At 45.0% G+C, this 22,773-nt stretch overlaps 3 protein-coding genes across 3 annotated transcripts; 2 read left to right on the top strand and 1 right to left on the bottom strand.

Annotated features, from left to right (window-relative positions):
- Window positions 1-681: 681 nt before the first annotated feature.
- atp6v0cb (ATPase H+ transporting V0 subunit cb) lies at window positions 682-8,806 on the top strand. The gene is made up of 3 exons (XM_084485924.1): window positions 682-931; window positions 7,016-7,199; window positions 7,778-8,806. The coding sequence occupies exons 1-3, from the start codon at window positions 862-864 to the stop codon at window positions 7,980-7,982; spliced, it is 459 nt and encodes a 152-aa protein (XP_084342050.1). The 5' UTR covers window positions 682-861; the 3' UTR covers window positions 7,983-8,806.
- A 535-nt stretch (window positions 8,807-9,341) lies between these two features.
- Window positions 9,342-13,427, bottom strand: nubp2 (nucleotide binding protein 2 (MinD homolog, E. coli)). Its single transcript, XM_084485336.1, has 7 exons — window positions 13,268-13,427; window positions 12,456-12,574; window positions 11,801-11,999; window positions 11,488-11,642; window positions 10,747-10,857; window positions 10,553-10,622; window positions 9,342-9,973 (listed from the first exon to the last, which is right to left on the bottom strand). Exons 1-7 carry the CDS (start codon window positions 13,284-13,286, stop codon window positions 9,834-9,836), a joined length of 813 nt encoding a protein of 270 aa, XP_084341462.1. The 5' UTR covers window positions 13,287-13,427; the 3' UTR covers window positions 9,342-9,833.
- Window positions 13,428-14,529: 1,102 nt separating this feature from the next.
- Window positions 14,530-22,515, top strand: LOC311366661 (SPRY domain-containing SOCS box protein 3-like). Its single transcript, XM_084485457.1, is given in 9 exon segments — window positions 14,530-14,610; window positions 15,682-15,784; window positions 17,650-17,839; window positions 20,038-20,225; window positions 20,380-20,482; window positions 20,744-20,869; window positions 21,741-22,066; window positions 22,068-22,157; window positions 22,160-22,515. Coding segments are annotated over 8 exon segments (1,182 nt in total). The 5' UTR covers window positions 14,530-14,610; window positions 15,682-15,688; the 3' UTR covers window positions 22,223-22,515.
- Window positions 22,516-22,773: the final 258 nt, after the last annotated feature.

The following is a 22,773-nucleotide window of genomic DNA, read 5'->3' as shown; positions in this document are numbered from 1 at the left end:
TTTGTGATTTTATATTATACAATTTTCGCATTTTCTCGATTGTTTGTGTGTGATGTGTGTTCACATATTATAAATATAAGCATATATTCGATAAGAACGCAATTAAATATAAATGTTTAACTATATAAGATGTCGACTATAGTATTTATCAATATATACCATACATGTGTATTGCTTGTGGCATCCACGCCCTCTTATTCTGCTATGAAGGAGACAACCCGCCCAGGTATCAAAACCAGAGTCTGCAGCGGATCCCACCAAAATGCATTATCGCGGGGGATGGAGTGGTGACCTTCAAAAATCCACACACAACCATACCAAAATAGACCCATGCACACAGCTAAACCTCAATCTGCCAAGTACAATCGATGAGTACTTTGTATTTTTTCTTAGTTTGTTAAAACACTGTGCCTAATAACACAAATACGCAAAGACACCCCCCTCTACCCGAGCCGAAGGTGGTATAATCCACACGGCCGGTCAGGTGACGTGCTCCGCTTCGCCATTTTGTGCCCCTACGCCACAAAGTACCCGCCCGGCGTACAGTGTTGCCAGATTGGGCCAGAATGCCACCCAATCTGGCAATCCAGATTGGGAGGGTGCGATGCAGCCAAGGTTGCCAGATTGGCCAGGAAATCAGTCCCAATCTGGCAACACTGTAACGCCGGGTGGGTATTTAGAGAAGCGTCGTGACTCGTCTTTACTCTGCAGTCTGCGGTCTCTCCACACCACCGAATATTGGACATATCCACATCCACATCCACAGCTGTCACCGTCCACAGTCAGCCGTTCAAGGATATATAGAGAAAGTAAAGCATCGTTTTTTTAGCGACTAGTCTTTTTATATTAATCTTAGAAACCATGTCAGCCAACCCCGAGTACTCTGCGTTCTTCGCGGTGATGGGAGCTTCGTCCGCGATGGTCTTCAGCGGTAACTATTTATTAAATTATTTATTAACAATAACCTTAACCGTCTCAGTCTGGATCCTGCTGGGGATTAATATTAATGTATTTTTTTGTTACATCGCATTAGCGCACTTGGTACACAGAACCAGATGCTAGCTCCTAGATATCGCGATATCTAGCGCCTAGATATCGTGGCTCGCTCCTGAGACGTCGAGGTGTCGTTCAGACGTCACGATGGCTCTCTGAAACCCTAACGCTATGTACCCTTATCTCTTAAACAATTAAACTCGGGATGCTTCGCTATAACCTTATATCTTATCTCTATATTTAAATTACATAACAACATGCATAACTACATAAGCTAACATTAACGTGTGTGTGTGTGTGTGTGTGTGTGTGTGTGTGTGTGTGTGTGTGTGTGTGTGTGTGTGTGTGTGTGTGTGTGTTGTGTGTGTGTGTGTGTGTGTGTGTGTGTGTGTTGGGGGGGGTTAGCTGCATTAGGATTAGGGCAAAGGGTTTGATGTCCGGGTCTACCTCCTTCAGTCTGCTAAACACAACGTTGGACATGGTGTCCGGTCCTCTGCAGACCTCTTGCTGCTGTCAGGGTTTGATGGAGGGGGTCGTATGGGGAGGATGGCCCGGGTCATTATCATATCTGAAAAACTAGGTATAGGCCAATGTCGGATCAGCTGGGTGGCTTCCTTGAGTTCCAAGAGGAACTACCGTCGATCACATGACGATCACATGATGAAACTGTCAATCGCTCAGTAGGCACAAAAAACTGTACTTGTATTTAACTACATTACTCCCTGATCCATGGAGATGTGAAGAGGGTATTTATTATTTAACCTTCTAGATTGATGGCTTCTAAACAGTCTATATTTTCGATTTCTTCATGGTGTTTTATTTTATTGCTATACGGGTAATGATGGATGGCTTCATATCTCCGTGTAAACCAACGTCTTCCTCAATGAACTGTGGCCTACCGTTGTAATGCCGTGAGCAAATGTGTAAGCCTATTGTGTATATTGTGATTTTTGTGTCTTATTTTCTTTTAGCCCCCTGCCAGTAGGTGCAGCCTGTCTGGCATCAATTTAATGAACCGTGCACTAGGATTTACTATAGTTGTCATTGAGAACCCAGACACACTGATCAATGGGCTACAACAGGAGACTAATGTCTTTGTTTTGACCATACCACCTTTATGGTCAACCACAGTTGACCATACCGCCTTTTTATTACATGTAAAATATCTCATTCCATGTATACACTTATGGTACAAAAAAATCATACAACAAGCACCTGGTTAGAATGACTTGGTAGAACATGTAACACGTGGGTGAACTCCCACTGACGGGGATGTAGTGTGATGCATAGACCCTGTGACAGATGGAGGAATAAGTCACTTAGGGAGCGGGCTGGCGTGCGTGAGGATGAAGGCAGACTGCAGCACTGTTTGATCGAGACCCCAGCATTAAGCCTCTTGGGGTGGGGGAGACGGGATTGTTATGGCCCAGGTGGGTGAAGAATAGCTGGGATGTGATGCTTGTTTAGGTCTTATTAGTGTTCCTAATGGCTGAGCTTTAGAATTCAGCTTCTAGTTTTACGTACTTGCAGGTGTAGTATTTCCACCCCTCCTGATATTCATGTGACTGAGGAAGAGGGACTTCCTCAAAACTCATTAGCCATGGAAATGTACAAAAATTGTCAATCAAGGAATTGTATGTAAAGAATTTGTAAGTAAACGGAAACTGAGAATCCAGTGTCCTAGCATAGAACCAACTGTATGGTTAACTAGATTGTTGGAACATATTTTAATGTTGAATATCCATTTCAAAGCACTTTAATCTGGATTGATGTGGTGGCAGACTTCCACTGAATTTCATTCACCGGCTGTTTGAAGTCTGTCCGTCAAACGTATGAACACTAAAACACACATGTATGATACTTTTGAATGAAATCCCTCCTGTCAATTCAAGAGCTCCACCTTAATTGTCACTCAAACTAACATTTGAGAACGGTTAAGCTGTTGGTCTCTTGTAGTTTTGAGTCACGTCCAGCAGGTCTTTGTGCGGCCCATCTGGAGAGATAGTAACCTCAACAGCAGCAGTTCTGTGGGCCAGTCATCCTCTTGATGAATGAGGCGGTCAGTGCTTGAGTTCAGTGCTCTGTTGGGCCTGCTGGCCCAGTTCCTCTGCTCCCTATCCTGTCGTTTCACATCATGGTGCTCTACTGGACCAATCTCATCTGGTAACTTCAATACATTATGCAGCTTAACCTTTACATAAGAACTGTTCCTAGATTTGTTTTGTTAAGTGTGATTACTTTTATTTTATTACTAACAATTAGTAAGATTCTCCCACTCACCTCATCTTTATGAAGGAGGACGTTCCCTATTGGCCCAATCCCGACCTATGGCGGTGTCTTACTGGTTGGCTAACGTTGCATGACGGACAGCTGGCTCCTACTGTTACCTAATGCGTTCATCCCGCCTCCTTCAGAATATTCCTCAATTGAAAGGGGAAAAAACAGCAGAGGGGTGGTAACGGGAAGGGATTAGGATCAAACGGCGTAGCGTTGGTCCTACCGTGTGGTCACATCTGGAGCTGAGGTGGGCTGCCACTGCATCATCCAGCCGTTGATCCACTGGGCTGAGGAGCTACTTTAGCCTCTAATTTCATCCCCGGGGACGCTCTTCTCCACAAGGGAGGATGCAGGGTGCAGGGGCTGGGGCTGTCTAAACCAGGGCAGGGGGGTGATCGCTGAATGTCATATCAGCTTGTTTGCTTGTTCTGATGGTCGGACGCTGTTCTGGGGGTTATGGAGAAGAGAGCTAGAAATAATGACACTGGGTGTTTTCTTCCTTCTTCTAAAAGGGAGGGTTGGATTACATGGATGGTTTGTGAGATCTTGACTCCCAGTAGTAGGGACGTGTACTACGGTGGCATCAAGTTGTACTGCGTGATATGGATTTGAGCTCAAAAGCTCATTTTATTATCTTGGTTATCCTCCAAGTAAGTGACCTGACTGTTTCTAAAGCATGTGTAAAAAAAATAATAATAATAATAAATGTGAGGTTGTTGTTGGTTGGAATGTTGAAAATCATAAAGTATGGTGGAAGCTAAATAAATTGTATTGCTTTGTTGAATAAACATGCTGACATATCCAGTCATTCCCAGCAGAAAGTCGGAATAGTACAAATGCCACCTTAATATATTACTATACTTGAATACCCCACCAAGATCAGCCGCATTCCACCCTACTTCTGAGTGGCTACAACGGTGCTTTATCATCCACCCTAATCGATTTAACGTCATGACTCACTAGACCTGACTATATTTTATTGTAACGCAATGTCGGACGTCTGTTGTCTGCAAGTGCAATTAAGATGGAGGCAAATACTGGTTTCATTCTCCTTCACCACATTACCATCAGGTTACCTTAGGAATGGAAAACTGTGTTTCCCATTTGCTATCGATCTGGGGTTTAATTAAAACTTAATGTGGAAAGGTTCTGATTATGACCATTGGGTGTTTCAGATTGATTTTTATGCTGGGTTTGATCAGTGATGAGTGCAGCTTTCTGGCCTTGTTTTTCTGCTGTGCTTGGGACGTTTCGTGGACAAATGCATATTATTGGTGCACTGTTAAACTTGTGTCTTTATCATTCCTAAGTGGTTGCTGATTGGGTAAGGAAAGTTGGCTGTGTTTGGCAAAAAAAACAAAACACAGCACGTCCAGGCATTCATTCAGACATGAGTTGAGGAAATGAAGTGATGTTGTCTATCAGCGGTATACCTGAAGCCCAGAGGTCTTCTCAGGGGTCACCATAATGCATCATTAGTTCAAGACGTAAATAGGGATTTTTAATCTCTAAAATCGTCTTTTATGCAGGTGTTTTTTTTATTTTTTGTGTTTGTGTTGTATGATTTTAAGCATAGTAATCGATTCTAATGTTTCGAAAATCAAACTCAAAATTCTTATGAATTTCTGCGTCTAAAATAAACTGGAATTTGTGTCCTATGGTTCTTGTTTGAGGAAATAAATGCTTTGGGTTAAACAGAAACACCCAAGCTAGCGGTGGCAAACAAGGCAAGGAATTGAGTATGAAGGAGACGAAAGAAGAGGATATACTGTCTGAGGTCAATCCTGAAGCTTCCCCATTTCACATTAAAATGGAAGGCAACTAGGGATAATATTGCAAAAATCTACTAATCATTAGCAGTTTGACAGCCTCCAATATGTAGGAAAATCCACTGCAAAGAGAACATAAACATAGAGAACATAAACCACATTTGGCCCCTGCATGGTGTTAATGTCTGAATCCTAATACTCGTTATTAGCTCACTCCACTCCCTCACATGCTCACACCATCCACTGATTATTAGACCATGTCCAATCTGAGTTGTGCAAATCCCTAGTCCGCCGTCCCCCAAGGACTGGGATTTAAACTAGTTTACCTTGTTGAAAATGGTACATATTATTTTCAATTTCAGTTATTTGAAGAGCAGCCGAACGCAGTGTGGCGGGGCTGTGCAGCCCACCGGCGTATGGGTTATTACGACCGGGGGAAACATTTGGGCCCAGGAAAGGATCTGGTCCCAGGACCAGGAGTTTTCCTTTTTTTGCCTTCAGGATCATCACCATGATCATCATGCCTATTTGAACCAATGCAATGGTTGCACTTTTTGCCGCTCAGCGCCTGCAGGTCATACCTTTTTGGAGGTCTGGACTGGACACGGCCGGCTTACACGCATGGCTGTGGATTGCAGTAGGGCTGCTCGACTATGAAACAAATCATGATCGCGAATATTTTGGTCAATATGGATATGGTTAAGCCTTTCTCTCCAAAAAAATGGTCAAATCGAAAAGAATTCTCTCTCTCTCTCTCTCTCTCTCTCTCTCTCTCTCTCTCTCTCTCTCTCTCTCTCTCTCTCTCTCTCTCTCTCTCTCTCTCTCTCTCTCTCTCTCTCTCTCTCTCTCTCTCTCTCTCTCTCTCTCTCTCTCTCTCTCTCTCTCTCTCTCTCTCTCTCTCTCTCTCTCTCTCTCTCTCTCTCTCTCTCTCTCTCTCTCTCTCTCTCTCTCTCTCTCCCCAGCTGTTCTATAAAACATTTAATGAATTTTTTTTTTTTTTTTTTTTTAAAGTTCACACTAAAATCAAAATTAGATTAATTGCCCAGCCCTAGATTGCAGACATGTGGGGTCCAGGGTGGATATGCATCTGCGCTCCACACCACTATCTTCCTGCAGTCAGCCCTGAATGTGTGTGACGTCCAGAACATGACACCTTTTCTCTCCCTGGTTATTTCCCTTGGTTTCTCTCTTCCTGTTATGGCTTCGGTCATTTCTCAGCCTTCTGTGTCTTCTCTTCCTGCTCACATGGCTGTATTCCCCTTAACCTCACCCCTCTCCTGTCATCCCCATTTTATGTATATCCTTGCTGTCCATCTTTCCACTTTGTTTGTCTCTTCGTTTGTGGTTCTGTTCTTTCATTTCTCTCATCCCTCTACCTTAAGCCTTAGTGTGTGTGTGTGTGTGTGTGAGAGTTCGGTAAAGGCTGTACAGAGCAGGGCGTGTGGTTTCATCAACTCTCCAAATGAAGTAATCCTGGATTTTTGCAGAGGGAATTGAAAATAATACTTTCTTGCCTGCTTCTCCACTTTCAGTTTCACTTCCTTATATTATCCTAGACCGTCTCCCAGCATACTGCTCTGCCTGGTAGCCCTTTAATAGTATGCATCATTCTTCTTTCTCTCCATCCTGTATCTCTAGTTCTCTTTGTGCCTCTCTATCCCCTCTTCTCTCCCTCCGATCTTCTGTCTGGATCGGTTTTCTCACACTCTTGAGTGTCAACTCCTTCAGCTCTTTTTTATTTTATTTTATTTTTTTTATTTTTATTTTTTCTGTCTCAATGTCTTTTTGGTTTGTCAAATCTTCTCACTGCATCTAACTGTATCCATGTTAGAGCGGGCCACAATACCGCCTGCATTAGTGTTTTCCTCCCAGCGTACCCTGTAGGACGTGTTCGACAGCCTGTGCAACGCCAGTTTGTATTTCCTTGTGGCCTGAACTCTGTCTTAATACATCTACCCCTCCTCCTCCCCCCCCAGCCCTGGGTGCGGCCTACGGCACGGCCAAGAGCGGCACGGGCATCGCAGCCATGTCGGTGATGCGTCCGGAGCTGATCATGAAGTCCATCATCCCCGTGGTCATGGCGGGGATCATCGCCATCTACGGCCTGGTGGTGGCTGTGCTCATCGCCAACAACATCTCAGAAAACATCAGCCTGTACAAGTGAGGAACGAATGCTCTTTGATTTGGGTTCAGCCTCACGGTTTCCAAAGACGCACATCTAGACACGCATCTCCAAGAGGGACTGTTTCAGACATGAGGGTGCAGAGTACTCGGTATTGGGTATAATAATGCCATTTTTAGTGAACACAATACGAGGGATGATTTTGAAGACGCCTTTTCTTATTTTTCAACAGATAAAATATGTAATGGCAATTAAGGGCGGTCAAACGATTCTGAGTTGATCAGTGAGTTGATCAGATTTTAACTGAGTTGATCACATAACTAGTAATATTTGAAAAACACTAGAGACTAGAATGTGCTTTAATTAATGGCTTGGTATTGTTGATGCATGCATGACGTCCCGGTTAGAGGAACTGGGAACAATTCAAACTCCTCTTGCATTGTATATCTGATAAATGACTCACAGAAGGAGAGTAGGCCTCGGTCACAAGAAACGCATCCCTGGTCCACACAGGACCTGTCTCCCCATGTGTGTGTGTTGAGCTGCCCCCCCCACCACACACTACTTCTAAAACATTTGACCACTGAATACTTTAATAGCTGATGCTGTGTTGCAGGAGTTTCCTCCACCTCGGGGCGGGGCTGAGCGTGGGTCTCAGTGGCCTGGCGGCGGGCTTCGCCATCGGCATCGTGGGGGACGCCGGGGTCCGAGGCACGGCCCAGCAGCCCCGGCTCTTCGTAGGGATGATCCTGATCCTGATCTTCGCTGAGGTCCTGGGGCTCTATGGCCTCATCGTGGCCCTCATCCTGTCCACCAAATAAATGGCCTCTCCTCCGGCCTTAAGGGGGCCTCTGGAAGGAAGGAAAACAAAAAAAATACAACGGGGAAAATATTGTAAAAATTTCTAACATGAAGAAAAAGGTTGTGGGTGGGGGTGGGGAAAGAGTAAAATAAGTATCTCTCCATACTGATGGTCTTATCTGTAATATGTGTACAGGTGTCCCTTTGATAGTCAACCTCTTGTAAATGCGCAGTAGTGGTTTGTCTGTCTTGTGTGTGCGTGTGTGTGCGCGCGTGTGTTTAATGAGAAGATAAATGTTCTGATAAAGAATAATTTTGCTCCACTAGTTGACTTGGTGTCTGGTCGTAGGGAGATGAGTGCCAGCTGGTTTCTCTCTGGCCACCGTGTGAGGACTCTCTGCATGGGCAGACCCGTTAACGCCCAACGTGGACGGACTTGGCTTTGGTATTGTTCTTTTCCAGATTTTATTTATAAGATATTGTTCTTGAAACACTTAGCTGGAGCCAGAGTCTAATTACCCATGGGGTGTCTAATAGATCTAGATATATAGATCTATATATGTATATCTAGATCTATCGGTATAGATATCTATCGATATAGATCTATACGTTGGATGCACTGTGGGTTAATTGCTCAGTGATTGAAATTCCTCTGGATAGATATCTTGGTTTATAGATTCTGATTGCCTTTAGTATTTGGCTGGTGGGACTTTTGTGTGTTAACTGTATTTTAATCATTACGAAAGCATTCTCAAACACGTCAATGTTTTTCCCTGTAGTACTGCTGTTGGATTGCATTAAAGATTTGTGTGCCCAGTGTTGGGTCTCACATGTTTAATTTTCATACCTCATCTCATCTCCTTATTTTTCATAACCCCCCCCCCCCCCCCCCCCCAGCCCATCTTCATAACCAGCGTGGAGTTTGTGATATAAGCTACACCCCCATTTTCTGAATGTTTCTTCAGGTCAGCTTCTCATACCGCACCCAGGAACATTACCTCCAATCTCCTGACCTAAGTGATGCCCAAACCATTTTGTAGAAGTGACAGTCCAAGCAGATGGGGATGCTTGCATACTACTCAGTTATGATTGGCAGTATCAGAAATGAAGGGATTGATCATCGACTCTTGTACTGCATGAGACCTCCTAAATGAGTCTAACAGGGATACGGAGTGGTTAAACAATGTTCAGGTGCCCACCACCTTCCACCGTGTGCATCGTTTGCTTCTGCTTTCAGGGGTTTCTTACAGCCCTTAGAGGGAAATGGTAATTTTCTTGTATAGGGATCTCTGCCACTGCAAATTATAGGATGAAGCTTTTTTTTATTAATAAAATACTTGAATCATTTAAAACCTCAATAGCAAAATAATGAAATTAACTTTTTTTTATTGGTTTTTCAAAAAGGGTACATTGACTGCCATTGTGTGGGTTAATAGAATTGTAATCAAGTCCTACGTCATTAAGTAGGTTGAATAACTGGTGCAGTCATGTTTCACACACTAAAGTGGATAAACAACCAAGTACATGAATTAATATGTGATCATTCTAACCCTCCACCCAGGAGTCACACACTCAAGGATTAAAATATTCTGGTGAACTCCAACCATGAAAGCTGTTACAATGTAGAAAAGTATTCATATCAGTCATTGCATGCCTGATCATCGCAAACAAAACGTAGTCTTCAAGCCGCAATATATAAATACAATTGGCTGTTCATCATGGAATGCATTCTCTCCTGTGTTTGGTCCACATTGATGGACAAAACAAATCAGATTTAGTAGACCTTCAACCACCATCTGAATATCCAAGGTGACCCAGAGCATGTGGCCTGCCTTGGTAAAGGACAGTAGTGCCACTCGGGTTTTGAACTATCACGCAGCTTCCAGGGTCTCCATAATAGTGCAGCAGATGTTGGTGATGGCACTGAAGGCTGCGCTTTCTGGGAACGTCTTCATGAAGTCTCCGCCCCCCTCCAGACTGCTACTTAGCATAGGGTCCAACGGCACACATCCTGCAACACATCGCCACACTGCTGATGAACCAACGACCATCCTCACAGCTCAGGGTGCATTTGGTCTTACCGTTATCTACATTAGTTATAAATGTAGTAGTACGTTAACAACTCTGCATGCACTTTTTATTGCACTATAACTTGTGTAGCCAAAAGAGTTGGCTAAATGACAAAGTGAATGGGTAAAATGGGTTTCTCTAGGTAGGAGATATCTGGTATTAGTCACCATGTGTAACATCTCAATACCTCATAGTTTAGAATAACCTGGGCATATCCCTAGCATCGGATGATAGCAAGGTTATCAACACATCACATCCTATAACTGATATTTATACTTTAACTGCTTCGTTAATGATCCGAAAATGAATGACTTGTCGTATGATTTGACCTTTAACCCTCATTAATAATGACATGGGGGTACTAACCCATTCAGGGCCACATCCTTATATCTTGTTTAAGCTGAACGCTACATTACGCTACATGACAGTCAAAGGCCTGCTGTGTTTGACTCTGCAGAGCAACCAGAAGGGTGTTTCTGGGAGCTCCTGGTGGCTGGAGAATAACATTACACCCACTCACCTAGAAATGGTGAGCCTGTGATCTTGGCAAGCTCCTCGCCTCCGCCCTTGGAGAAAATGTTGCTGCATTCCTAGAGATTTTTAAAGATTACAAAATGTATACGTTTTTTTTTGGTCTTTTTACACCTTGATATTTTAAAGACGAAGAATTGTAATATAAAGTGCCTATGTATGTGCGTATGTGTTTGTACTCACTGAGCAGTGTGGACACACAAAGCCACTCATATTCTCTACGATGCCCAGGATGGGAACGCCAACCTTCTTACAGAAGGTGATCTCCCGCCTCACGTCCCCAGTGGACACAGCCTGCACACAGAGAGAGAGGCAACAGACAGTCACACCGACAGACGCTATGCTCAGAGCCCTGGCGGCCTCCTTTCCACCTCCGTACCGCAACGAACAGTAGCGCACTGCTCGGTGGAAACGAGACATACGAGCGGGTTTGTTGGTTCTCGTAGCGTAGAGACTTGAGGGGACAAACCCTCCCTCCGGGCTGCTCCACAGCCAGGGCTCCTGCTTATTGGTTCATAGCGCAGCCAGGGCTCCAGCCTATTCGTGAATAGACGTTGACTCGATTCACATCCCTTAGCTAGTCCCACCCACTCAGAGGACTTTCCTCCTCTCGCCCATTGATTCCCATGTAACTCACCGGCCGCCAGTAGTTCCCGAGAAATGAATGGGAGTCAATGGAGGCTGAGGGAGGAACGTCCTCCCCAAAGTAATATTCAATAGGCGATAGGGGGTGCTAATGTCCCTTTACCCAGGGAAACGAACATTTCATATACAAAGGCATTAAAGTAGTCATGTTTAAGGGCATTAATTCATTACAGTAGTCTGGGAAATCTACACTTTTTATTCTCAACAATGTCAAGGAGGATCTTCCTCCCTCTCCTCACTGGAGAAGCCTCCACTAGGGTCATGGGGTCGGGCTCCTACCTGCGGGGTGGTGACGAGCACGGCCCCGTCCAGGCGGTGCTTCCTCAGGTTCTCCACGACCGACAGATGCTCGTCAGACGTCCCGGGGGGCGTGTCCACCAGCAGCACGTCCAGCTCGCCCCACGCCACGTCCGACACAAACTGACCTATCAGGGCTGTGCGGGCAAACGCATAGCAACGAACATATCCACGGTGTCAACGTACCAGAGTGAAACACAAAGCCCTCTCCACAGCAGTGGGAGGAGACCCAGCTGTAGATCATCACCCTTATGATCTGTATTCCATAGCCTCCATAGTAGGCCAGACCGCCTACCGTTCTTCTTGGGCCCCCTCCACACCACGGCGTCGTCGGGGTTCTCCAGCATGAAACCAATGGACATGAGCGCCAGGCTCTTGCTGGAGTCCGTGTAGACGGGCACCCAGCCACCGTCGCACTGGTGCACGTCGGGCCGGCCCACGCTCAGCATGCGGGGGATGCTGGGCCCGCACAGGTCCACGTCCAGGATCCCCACCTGACCAGAGGTAGCATTAGAGCGCTGAGGAATCCTGCTACAGCGGGCAAGGTACGAGCAGCAGAGGCACCGACCAGAACACTACACCACGGGCCTTGACACCCGTCCACAGATGCACATAGAGACAGTTTACATTTAGTGGATTTTGCTGACGCTTTTTTTTTTCCCCGAAGCGACTTACACACGCCAACGGCGTGAGTCAACCCACGTGGGGGCGACAGCCGGATTGTCAGGGAGCAGTCAGGGACACCTCGTTGAAACTCAAGCTAGGAGGAACCGGGGGATCAAACTAGCAAACCTACGGGTCAACCCCGCTCTACCTCCTGAGCTACTTGCTGTCCCGAGAGACCTACATAGCTGCAGGCTTCTGGGGGAGATGATGACATCATTTATGATGTCATCGTTTGACTCCGTGACGGATGGATGGATGGATGAATGTGTTTGTTCTGCCCTCACCTTCTTGCCTGCATGTCGCAGCGCCAGGGCCAGCTCTGTGGTCAGCGTGCTCTTCCCTACCCCGCCCTTCCCCGACAGAACCAGCACCACGTGCCGGACCTGCGACAGGTTGCCCCCTTCTGGGAGAGAGAAGAAGATACACATGACCTGAAATATAGGATCTGTAGTCACTCAAGATGTGATGGGTTTAGTCCTCACCACTCCACTGTGATGCCCCCCCCCACACACACACACACACACACACACACACACACACACACACACACACACACACACACACACACACACACACACTATACACACTATACATCCCCTGAATAGTATTACTGCAAGTAATTGAATGTAATTTACAAAGTCGGTAAAGAACTAAAAGAAAACAGCATGTAGGGCGGTTCGGATCCCGCTGTGACCCGAGAAGGCAATGGGTCGGTATGATCCAAACTGACGCAAAACCAGTGAACTTTTGACTAGGGGGGAAATTCGCAAGTCATTCTGAGTCACGTTTCACAGCCGGAAAGTCTACTTTCAAGCAATTCCAGCTTGATTCCTTGATATGTTATGAACCAAAACCCTACCATCCAATGTGGTTCTGTTCTGCATGCCCATAGCTTTAAGTCAGGTTCATTCTCTGTGAGATATATGACACAGTATATACAATATAAACAGTATATACAATATATTATTACGATGGTTATATATGAGATAATAACCAATAAGCACACGGAGCAGTGGATGCCGTCGTTGATACATACTTTAAGCTAAAACATTACTAGAATAATGATAATAACGGCGTTGATGTGGAGTTATCTTACCGCTGTTATTCTCTCCCATGTCTTCTCGAGTTGCGTCGTTGCTGCAAGACACTTCCGTGTAACGTCACGGAGTCATCCTCCAATCAGGGGCCAGTATGTTATGGCGCGTTCCAGGGAACCCGTAACTCGTGGTTTCACAACCTTCTACCCGTGAAAGTGCCCTGGAACGGCGGTCAAACCTGTGACACTACCCGTGAACTCGTACAAGATCGATGTACTCCCAGTTAAAGCTTTTGACGTCACACACATAAACAACAATGGCGGCCTCGGTTGGTACTATCTATAAAATCAAAAAAATATGTTGTTAGGACATGTTTTATGGTATGAACGTCCATAAAAGTGGCATTTTGGCACGCGCAATAGCGTTAAATGCACCTGCGAGAATGTTTGGATAGGCGGAGCACCCCCTGTAACATATATGACATAATCTTACACGTGAGATAACCTTGAAACGTTTTTCAAGATAATTGATTGATTTGATTTACAGTCAATAGGCGGTGCTTTTACACAACTGCTCTAGACACCATGGTGATACAGCGACGCTAAAACAGCCACTTTCGTGTCACAGCATACCCTGGCTTTGAGCGCAACTTACCTCGCTAACCCGCTAATCGAGGTTTGTAGTATAGCCAGAGAATCTATAGCCCGCAGGAGGTTTTGTTGTCGTGACTTGTGACTTGCCTGGAACGCTACCAGGTCGTGAGTCGTGACTTTATGTCGTACCTTACGGGTTGAAAAGTGTCCCTGGAACGCAGCATAAGTCTCGCCCTCGTCTCAACGCCAACCAATCGCTGCTCGGTGCGTTCTTTAGTCCAACAGCCTATTTGGGGCAAGGATCTGAACGTGTCCTTCTTCATGAGTCTTGATGTCTTTAGTTATTTCCCGAGCAATTCACAAGTGGGATTCACAAGTGTGGCAGGATTACAATACATATTACTTGTTATTTTCCATAAACAATTTATTCTACATCTTATTAAATGAGTGCAATGTAACAATGAATTCATTATTTTTCTGTCCTTGTATGTCTGTATAGTGTGTTAGTCATTTCATAGTTGTTAACTCGATGTTGTTTACAAGATTACACTCACACAATGCATCTACACAAGATCCATAACCAGGAGCGCCTGAGTTGAACCCACTTAAATCATTAGGTGAATTTGCATAAACCACGCCCCCTCTGTTGCAACATCGAATCAGAGCCAGACGAGGGCGTGGTCTGCTGTGTTTTGATGCTGGCCGTAAAGTGGGCCAGAGGGCAGGCTGCGGCTGTCACTCCCCGGGACGCACAGGGACCGGCATGCGGGGCGCTGCGTCGCAGTGCCACTCAGAAGAAGACCGTTAAGGTAAGAGAACTTCGGCGCACAAAGTTTTGCATTTAGTAAGAATGGCCCCATATAGCTTAAGATGAGCTTCATTGATCTTTGTGGACTCGACAACATGCTTAGGCCTCTAAGCTATGTGTCTCACCGTCGAAAGTGTCCTAGGCTATGTCAACAAAGGCCATCTTATATTATTGAATATAAGAGTGGACTATAATTTAATCGGGTGCTTCTGTTGTGGTCCACGTGCAGCTTGCGCCAAAAGGTCAGACAAATGAAAAACCTTAACCCCTTCACCCTTCTGCTCTTACTGGTCTAGAAGACAGTGGAGGGAAACCTCTAGACTCTAGAGAGAGTTATTTAGTGTCATTAGTCATTATTGGTGCTGTCTGTGCCTACGTCATCGGAGGATTGACATCGATACTTGACGCTATGTAGGCTAAAGCCCAGTTAAAGTGAAGTTCAGACGGACTCCTCTGACACAGTGGCCTTTACCCGTGGCACATGTTGGCGCCATCTGCAGTGGCTTTAAGAATGATGTGATGTCAAACGGCCTGCAATCAAAACAAAGCTCCACACTTATCGTATGAGATAAATGCGAAATATCACTTTTAAAAAGAATAAAGATTGAATATACATATAAAGATATATTATACATTTAAGGGTGGAAGGGGGTGGAGATATCGGACAGTTTGAAAGGACACGTGCACTGACATGTACGCTCGATGTCATCCGCAAGAGAAGAACTCAATAGTGTCCAAAGACCTCCAGATCATCCACTGTGATAGCCAGACCTCCAGATCCCTGTTCAGAGACACAACCCACACACATCGCTCCTCTGCTCCTTTCTGATTACACCACTTAAACACGTCCCTTTATGTTAAGAATAGGCACGCAAGGGATGCTGGGCCCGCACACATTAGTGCGCTGAGGAAGCCTGCTACAGCAGCAAGATACAGTACCCGTCAGAAAAATAGTCTCCCTGTGGTCACTAAAGAGGTGATGGATTCACTCCTCACCGCTCCACTGTGTTTGGTTAGCAGGAAGGTCCACTTCTCCCAGGAATCAGAATCAAAAGAGGACTTTGTCTTTCAGAGCCACCATGTTGCTGAGCAGAGCCCCCAGCGGGCCCGAGCCCGGCCGGGAACTGGATCTGGAACAGGACCTCCATGTGAGGGGGACCACAGCGGGGCCGGACGTGAGTCCTTCCCACACATTAGGATTGATTTAGGAATAAAATAATAATAAAGATATAGGCTCATTTTACATGTCCTCATTAACTCGGCCTCGCACATGTCTTCGTATATTTCTCATGTTTGAGGTTGCACAGGGAGCCTGTTTCTGATGTTTGTAATGTTGTAATGTAATGTTTGCAAACCGTGCCGCACCTTTGCATACCGAACCGACCCACACCCGCCGGTGGAAATGCACCATTAGTACCAGTAGTTCCACTGAGTGCCGCGGGGAAGTAAACGAGGGCCTTTTGAGCGACTAATGAATCTTAGCCATAGTTTAGTTCTGGGTTTGTTGCCACCTTTGAGCCTCTACCTGCTCATGTATCTGAATTCACTGCAAGTTGCTTTGAAATAAAAGCACTAAACAGTAAAAAATAATAATAAACAGGAATAAGCAAAGATTAAGGTGTTTTTAAGCCAGAGGGTTTAAGCTTAAAATGTGCAGACAATCCAATAGAAACCTGGAGGGTTGTTAGTTTGAATCCCTCACCTACTGTACATCTCCATATCTATTGCCTTGGTGGTTACTTCAGTGGTTCACACATTTTCTTGGGGCCAACTCACACCACAACCCCAACCAGGGATTCAGTAGGGAATGATTATGTAAAATGTCACATTATAACCAGGATATTGGCAACTTTTGCAATATTCAGAAAAAATATATCACTAGGATGAATACGGGTTCATAAAGATTGGACAGGCAATTGCATTATTTGTCAATTATGTATGGGAACAAGAAATAGCATAATGTCAAACATAAATCAATAATAAAGGAAATTATGAGAAAACCAATTATAAGAAAGCTATGCTAGGTTCATCATCGTATTCAATAAAATTTGGCCCTTTATCAGAAGCCGTTTTGAAATGCCATATCAGAGTAAGAAACGTGTTATCCATCTAATTAATTATGGTCCTATTTAATATTATGTCACATCTAATGCACATATATGGAACAAGGCCATAATAAAAGTTATTAATTAAACCTGTGTTTACCCTGAAATTAATTGTCAAAATGGCTGCTGTAAAATTGTCCCATTGAAGGGCTGGATTAAATCCCTGAACTATGGGCTGTTGATGTCAGGACTTCTCTCAACGTGAGCTGAAACCAGAGATGAGGCGACAGAGGCCACTCCCTCCTTCCCCAAACTTCACCAGTACTTTTCCACTGGCAATAGAAGTGAGGCAGTGGAGTCAAGGAAGGCAGGCTGGGGGCCTCTGTCCTTTCCTGGGAGTCACTATCGTCTACTTTTACCAGCCTTACACACATGGGCACGTCCAGGATAGACGATAGACGGCCTATTGGGGCCTGGGTCCTTCTGCAGTGTTCTAGGTAGCAGAGAAGCCCACCTGTGTATTTACCTTGTGTTTTCATATTTTATTGTGGGTCAGATATAAGAGTTGTAAAGAAATCAGAAAATAATAGATAAAAATGTCTTATTCCTCGCCTTGTCTTATAAGTTTCTCCGCCATGACAAAGTTTTGCATTTTACCCACCTGTGATTGACAGGAAAGATGGATTCCCTGATTGGTCAGAAATGAGATGGAGGTGGAATTAAACTAGTCAACACACAACGGATATTCTCAGTTTCCTTCACTAATTGCTGGCAGATGGCTATGGAATTTCCAACAATTACACTCAAATAATCGTTCTTTAATCTTAACTACAACCCATTAACTGTTTATATTTCTTTGCCTATTTTATCCTATTTTTTTTGTGTAATATTTCTATCCGTGTACCGCAGAGCATCTGTGACCATCACAATTCAATACATTAATTCACAATAAACCTTTGTGATTTTGAATCCCCTGTGCCGTGGGCGTTGAACAGGTCAGTGAGCTGGAGTACCTGGAGGACTCCTCCTCCACCTCCTCCTCCACCTCCTGCTCCTCCTCCTTCACCTCTCCCGAAGCAGTAACAGGAGAGTCTTTCTGCCAGTGTGAGCTCCAGGCGGCCCCCGGTCACGGGGCCCAGCTACAGGGCCCCGCAGCAGACTGCCTCTGTGGGGAGGAGGACGATGGTAAAGACACCTGGCAAACTGGGATTACAGCCAACAGTATTATAATGATGCTACATGCTAACAGTATAGTATTAGTTCATAGACCACTACAGTATTATAATGATGCTACATGCTAACAGTATAGTCTTAGTTCATAGACCACTACAGTATTATAATGACGCTACATGCTAACAGTATAGTATTAGTTCAAAGACCACTACAGTATTATAATGACGCTACATGCTAACAGTATAGTATTAGTTCATAGACCACTACAGTATTATAATGATGCTACATGCTAACACTATAGTCTTAGTTCAAAGACCACTACAGTATTATAATGATGCTACATGCTAACACTATAGTATTAGTTCATAGACCACTACAGTATTATAATGATGCTACATGCTAACAGTATAGTATTAGTTCATAGACCACTACAGTATTATAATGATGCTACATGCTAACACTATAGTATTAGTTCAAAGACCACTACAGTATTATAATGACGCTACATGCTAACACTATAGTATTAGTTCATAGACCACTACAGTATTATAATGATGCTACATGCTAACACTATAGTATTAGTTCATAGACCACTACAGTATTATAATGACGCTACATGCTAACACTATAGTATTAGTTCATAGACCACTACAGTATTATAATGATGCTACATGCTAACAGTATAGTATTAGTTCAAAGACCACTACAGTATTATAATGACGCTACATGCTAACACTATAGTATTAGTTCATAGACCACTACAGTATTATAATGATGCTACATGCTAACACTATAGTCTTAGTTCAAAGACCACTACAGTATTATAATGACGCTACATGCTAACACTATAGTATTAGTTCATAGACCACTACAGTATTATAATGATGCTACATGCTAACACTATAGTATTAGTTCATAGACCACTACAGTATTATAATGATGCTACATGCTAACACTATAGTCTTAGTTCAAAGACCACTACAGTATTATAATGATGCTACATGCTAACACTATAGTATTAGTTCATAGACCACTACAGTATTATAATGACGCTACATGCTAACACTATAGTATTAGTTCATAGACCACTACAGTATTATAATGACGCTACATGCTAACACTATAGTCTTAGTTCAAAGACCACTACAGTATTATAATGACGCTACATGCTAACACTATAGTATTAGTTCATAGACCACTACAGTATTATAATGATGCTACATGCTAACAGTATAGTCTTAGTTCATAGACCACTACAGTATTATAATGACGCTACATGCTAACACTATAGTATTAGTTCAAAGACCACTACAGTATTATAATGACGCTACATGCTAACACTATAGTATTAGTTCAAAGACCACTACAGTATTATAATGACGCTACATGCTAACACTATAGTATTAGTTCAAAGACCACTACAGTATTATAATGACGCTACACGCTAGCAGTTGACCAGCGCTTGGACTAGGAGCTGAGTTGCTTCCCTTGTGAGGAATGGCCGGATCCTGGAAATGTTGTAAAGTGCAAATCTGCAGGATCGGCAGTTGGAGAAGGAGATACAGTGATGTTCTCGACAGTGACCAGTAAGTCCGTACTTGGGCAATCTTTCCCTGGCATTAGGAGGAGCTCAGTCCTGTTGAGGTTAAGCCTCAGGTGACGGGCAGTCGTCCAAGTGCTGACGTCTGCCAGACATTCAGATATGTGTGTTGCAATCAGGGCTTTGTCAGAGGAGGGGAAAGTGGAATAGCGGAGTGTCGTCAGCATAGCAGCGATAGGAAAAACCGTGTGACGTAATTACAGAGCCCAGAGATCTGGTATAGAGGGAGAACAGAAGGTGCAGAGTACAGAGCCTTGAGGGACACCAGTGTCAAGCGTGCAAGGTTTGGACAAGGAGCCATTCCATGTTACCTGATAGGTGCGATTCGTTAGGTAGGATGTTTAACCAGGATAGGGCAGATTCAGCAATGCCAAGTTTGGCGAGAGTGGCGAGGAGCAGTGGCAGGTTAGTTACTCTTTGTTACATACGTTTTCATAGTGGTCTCTGTAGCCTTACTTAGATGCCTCCTTGCTCATAATAACACCGATGTTATAGCTCCACATACAGCTATTCCTGATGAACTCAGTATACGATACAGTACAGCTCACATGGGCTTCTGGCTCACCGATGTCAACAGCACCCTATCGAACCCTGACTGTCCCGTCCCCAGGCTTCCAGTGGGTGTGGGAGGAGACCAGTAAGTCCACCGAGGTGTCCCTGAGCTGCGAGGGGAGGAAGGCCAGCTTCCACGCCGACTACAGCTGCGGTACGGCGGCCATACGCGGCACTGAGGCCCTGGCCCGGGGCCAGCACTTCTGGGAAATCAAGATGACCTCCCCGGTGTATGGGACCGACATGGTGGGTACAGTCTGGGTGTGAGGGAGGACGTCTTTCATGTTGTGGGAACAAGCCCGCACCTTTCTGCTGTCAGTATAGCGTATAGTGTATAGTGTATAGTGGAAGCAGAAGGGCCATTTTCTGACATCAGTCTGATTTGTGTGACCTGGTTCAGATGGTTGGGGTGGGAACGTCTGAGGTGAACCTGGACAAGTTCAAGTACAGTTTCTGCAGCCTGTTGGGCAACGACGAAGACAGCTGGGGACTGTCCTACACAGGTAAACAAAGTTCACAGTTCCATTTGTATTAGAGCCGTCATGTTTTTAAATAACTGGTTTTAGAGCACTTGGTTGTTCCTGTTCTTATTGGGTCGTTTCCCTTGTGGAGCACTGTCTCAAATGCTCAAATTTCTGACTTTTCTCTGTCTTTCTGATATGTAAACTTTTTCTTAACAAATTTATTGTGTTGTTTGAAGTGGTCTTTCAATTCAACTGGATTTGAATAAGGTTTGTTTTGCTGTTGTTGTACCTTTTTCCTAGGTCTGCTGCAGCACGGGGGGACCAAGAGGATATTCTCCCCCAGGTTCGGCCAGGGCTCCATCATCGGGATACACCTGGACACCTGGCACGGAACGCTCACCTTCTACAAGAACCGGCGCTACGTAGGTGAGCTTCTGCCACCCATCACATCGCATTAGATCCAGCTGTCGCTTTATACAAAGCAAAGCACAATACGTGCGTCAACAGCCCAGGAATTGCAAGAATCATGCGAGTACATACAATTAACCAGATCAGGCCACAATTCTTTTCTTTTAAGTTGTCGGCTGTCTACAGTATATTATTTTAACTGAGTCACGTCTAAAGATGATTTTTTTTTGTCTGAGGCACAGTTAAGAAATAAGAATCTGAACTGAAACCTTTATTGGTGTGTCCAGCCGGGACATCTAGAGCTGTTGGTTCAGGAGGGTTCTCGCTTTGGATTGCGTGTCACGGTTTCTTCCATCATCTACTCCTGATCGATCTTGATGTTTGCCTTTTTTGTGTGTAAAACACTTGACGTTGTTGACATTGGTCGGAACCTTCTATGTTAAACCTTAGTCTGTAGCTGCGCCTCATCGTCCGTACAGGGCTTTTCCCGTCCAAAGTCTGTGTTGCTCTGTTGTACAATGGTCTCTCTGAGCCGGGTCTGTATTTAATCAGGAAGAAAAGCAAAAAGGGGGAAGTAAATGAGCATACAGGAGATCATTATTTGTATTCATAAGGTAAATATATAATATCAAACTAACTCTGTCACGGTTGGCTAATTTTTAACATATGCCTGTGTTGAAGGTCAATTGTCCTCTCTGCGACTTCACCACAGATAAGGAGTTGATGTTGCAGAATGACATCAACTCGCATCTGAAGCACTACTCTCCTATATTAGAAAATAGCCAAAATCCTTTTTAATTGCAAAAAATGTTATAAATATGTCACTGGCAAAGTGGCACAAACCCTTCCATCTCCCCTTCACCACATCCTCTCCTCCTCCTCCCCCCAGGTGTGGCCACCACCCGGCTGCAGAACAAGGCCTTCTACCCCATGGTCTGCTCCACCGCCGCCAAGAGCAGCGTGAAGGTGATCCGAGCGCGCCACTCCCCCACCTCCCTGCAGTACCTCTGCTGCGCTCGCATTCGCAAGCAGATGCCGCGCTGCCCGGACATCCTGCGGGCTCTGGACCCCCCGCCGGGCCTCGTCCGTCTCCTCCGCTCCCAGCTCGGTTGGGTCTTCAACCTCCCGCAGGGACCGGAGCAGCAACCCCCCAGAGACGTGGTGGTGGTGGTCAACAACGTCGCCCAGTGCACGCCGGCTCCCTGTTCCTCCGGCGGCCCCTGTGTCCACCCAGAGTGCCTCTACCTCCCGCAGCCCGGTCCACGACACACCGCCCTGCCAGGCATGTCCCCAGGGGTACCTTGTTGACCCCCCAGCAGTGACTCCTCCAAGCCTGGGGACTACCAGAGCAAGCGGGGCCACAGGACTTGAGCTCGCCCACATCCTCCCCCCCCCCCGCTCTCCCCAAGCGGCCGCTGGCAGTATACCAGGGGCCCCGGGGGAACCAATCATAGCTTTTGTCAAATTTAAATAATTTGCCTCAAGTAAGGTCATATGCTAATACACTAGCAGGCACAAGCACACCTATGGAGTTTCATTGTCATTTTTTATCTAAATGACAATCGTCCTCTGTATCCACACTAATCAAGTTTTGTGTTTTGTGATGCCAATTTGGATTTGTGTTCATACATCATATTGTGATAAAATAAAACACATCTACCGTTCTTACTTGAAGGTCTGCAGAAAATATACTTTATATGCTATGTGAGGACGGTTGGCCTTTTCGGTAACTACGCTGGCTTATTGGCCTCTGCTACTGTGGGAAAGTATGGAACAATGAGCCTACATTTAGCCAATACACACATGGCTTCATATCCATATCATGTTTTAGTGCCCATGAAAGATATTTGTGAATTCAGGAGAAACAGCGACGTTGCATGGGACAGAGTAGTGCAACACTGTGAATGGTGCATGTCTACACT

This window comes from Micromesistius poutassou (genome assembly GCF_964030765.1).
Source record: "Micromesistius poutassou genome assembly, chromosome: 21".
NCBI lineage: Eukaryota > Metazoa > Chordata > Actinopteri > Gadiformes > Gadidae > Micromesistius > Micromesistius poutassou.
This window is presented reverse-complemented; position numbering and strand designations above follow the sequence as displayed.

Coding starts and splice junctions, on each gene's coding strand:
- atp6v0cb (XM_084485924.1), top strand. CDS start 862: ATGTCAGCCAACCCCGAGTACTCTGCGTTCTTCGCGGTGATGGGAGCT. Junction 932..7,015: donor GTCCGCGATGGTCTTCAGCG/GTAACTATTTAT, acceptor CTCCCCCCCCAG/CCCTGGGTGCGGCCTACGGC. Junction 7,200..7,777: donor GAAAACATCAGCCTGTACAA/GTGAGGAACGAA, acceptor GCTGTGTTGCAG/GAGTTTCCTCCACCTCGGGG.
- nubp2 (XM_084485336.1), bottom strand. Junction 10,623..10,746: donor TTGTGTGTCCACACTGCTCA/GTGAGTACAAAC, acceptor AAAAATCTCTAG/GAATGCAGCAACATTTTCTC. Junction 9,974..10,552: donor CACAGGCTCACCATTTCTAG/GTGAGTGGGTGT, acceptor GATGTGTTGCAG/GATGTGTGCCGTTGGACCCT.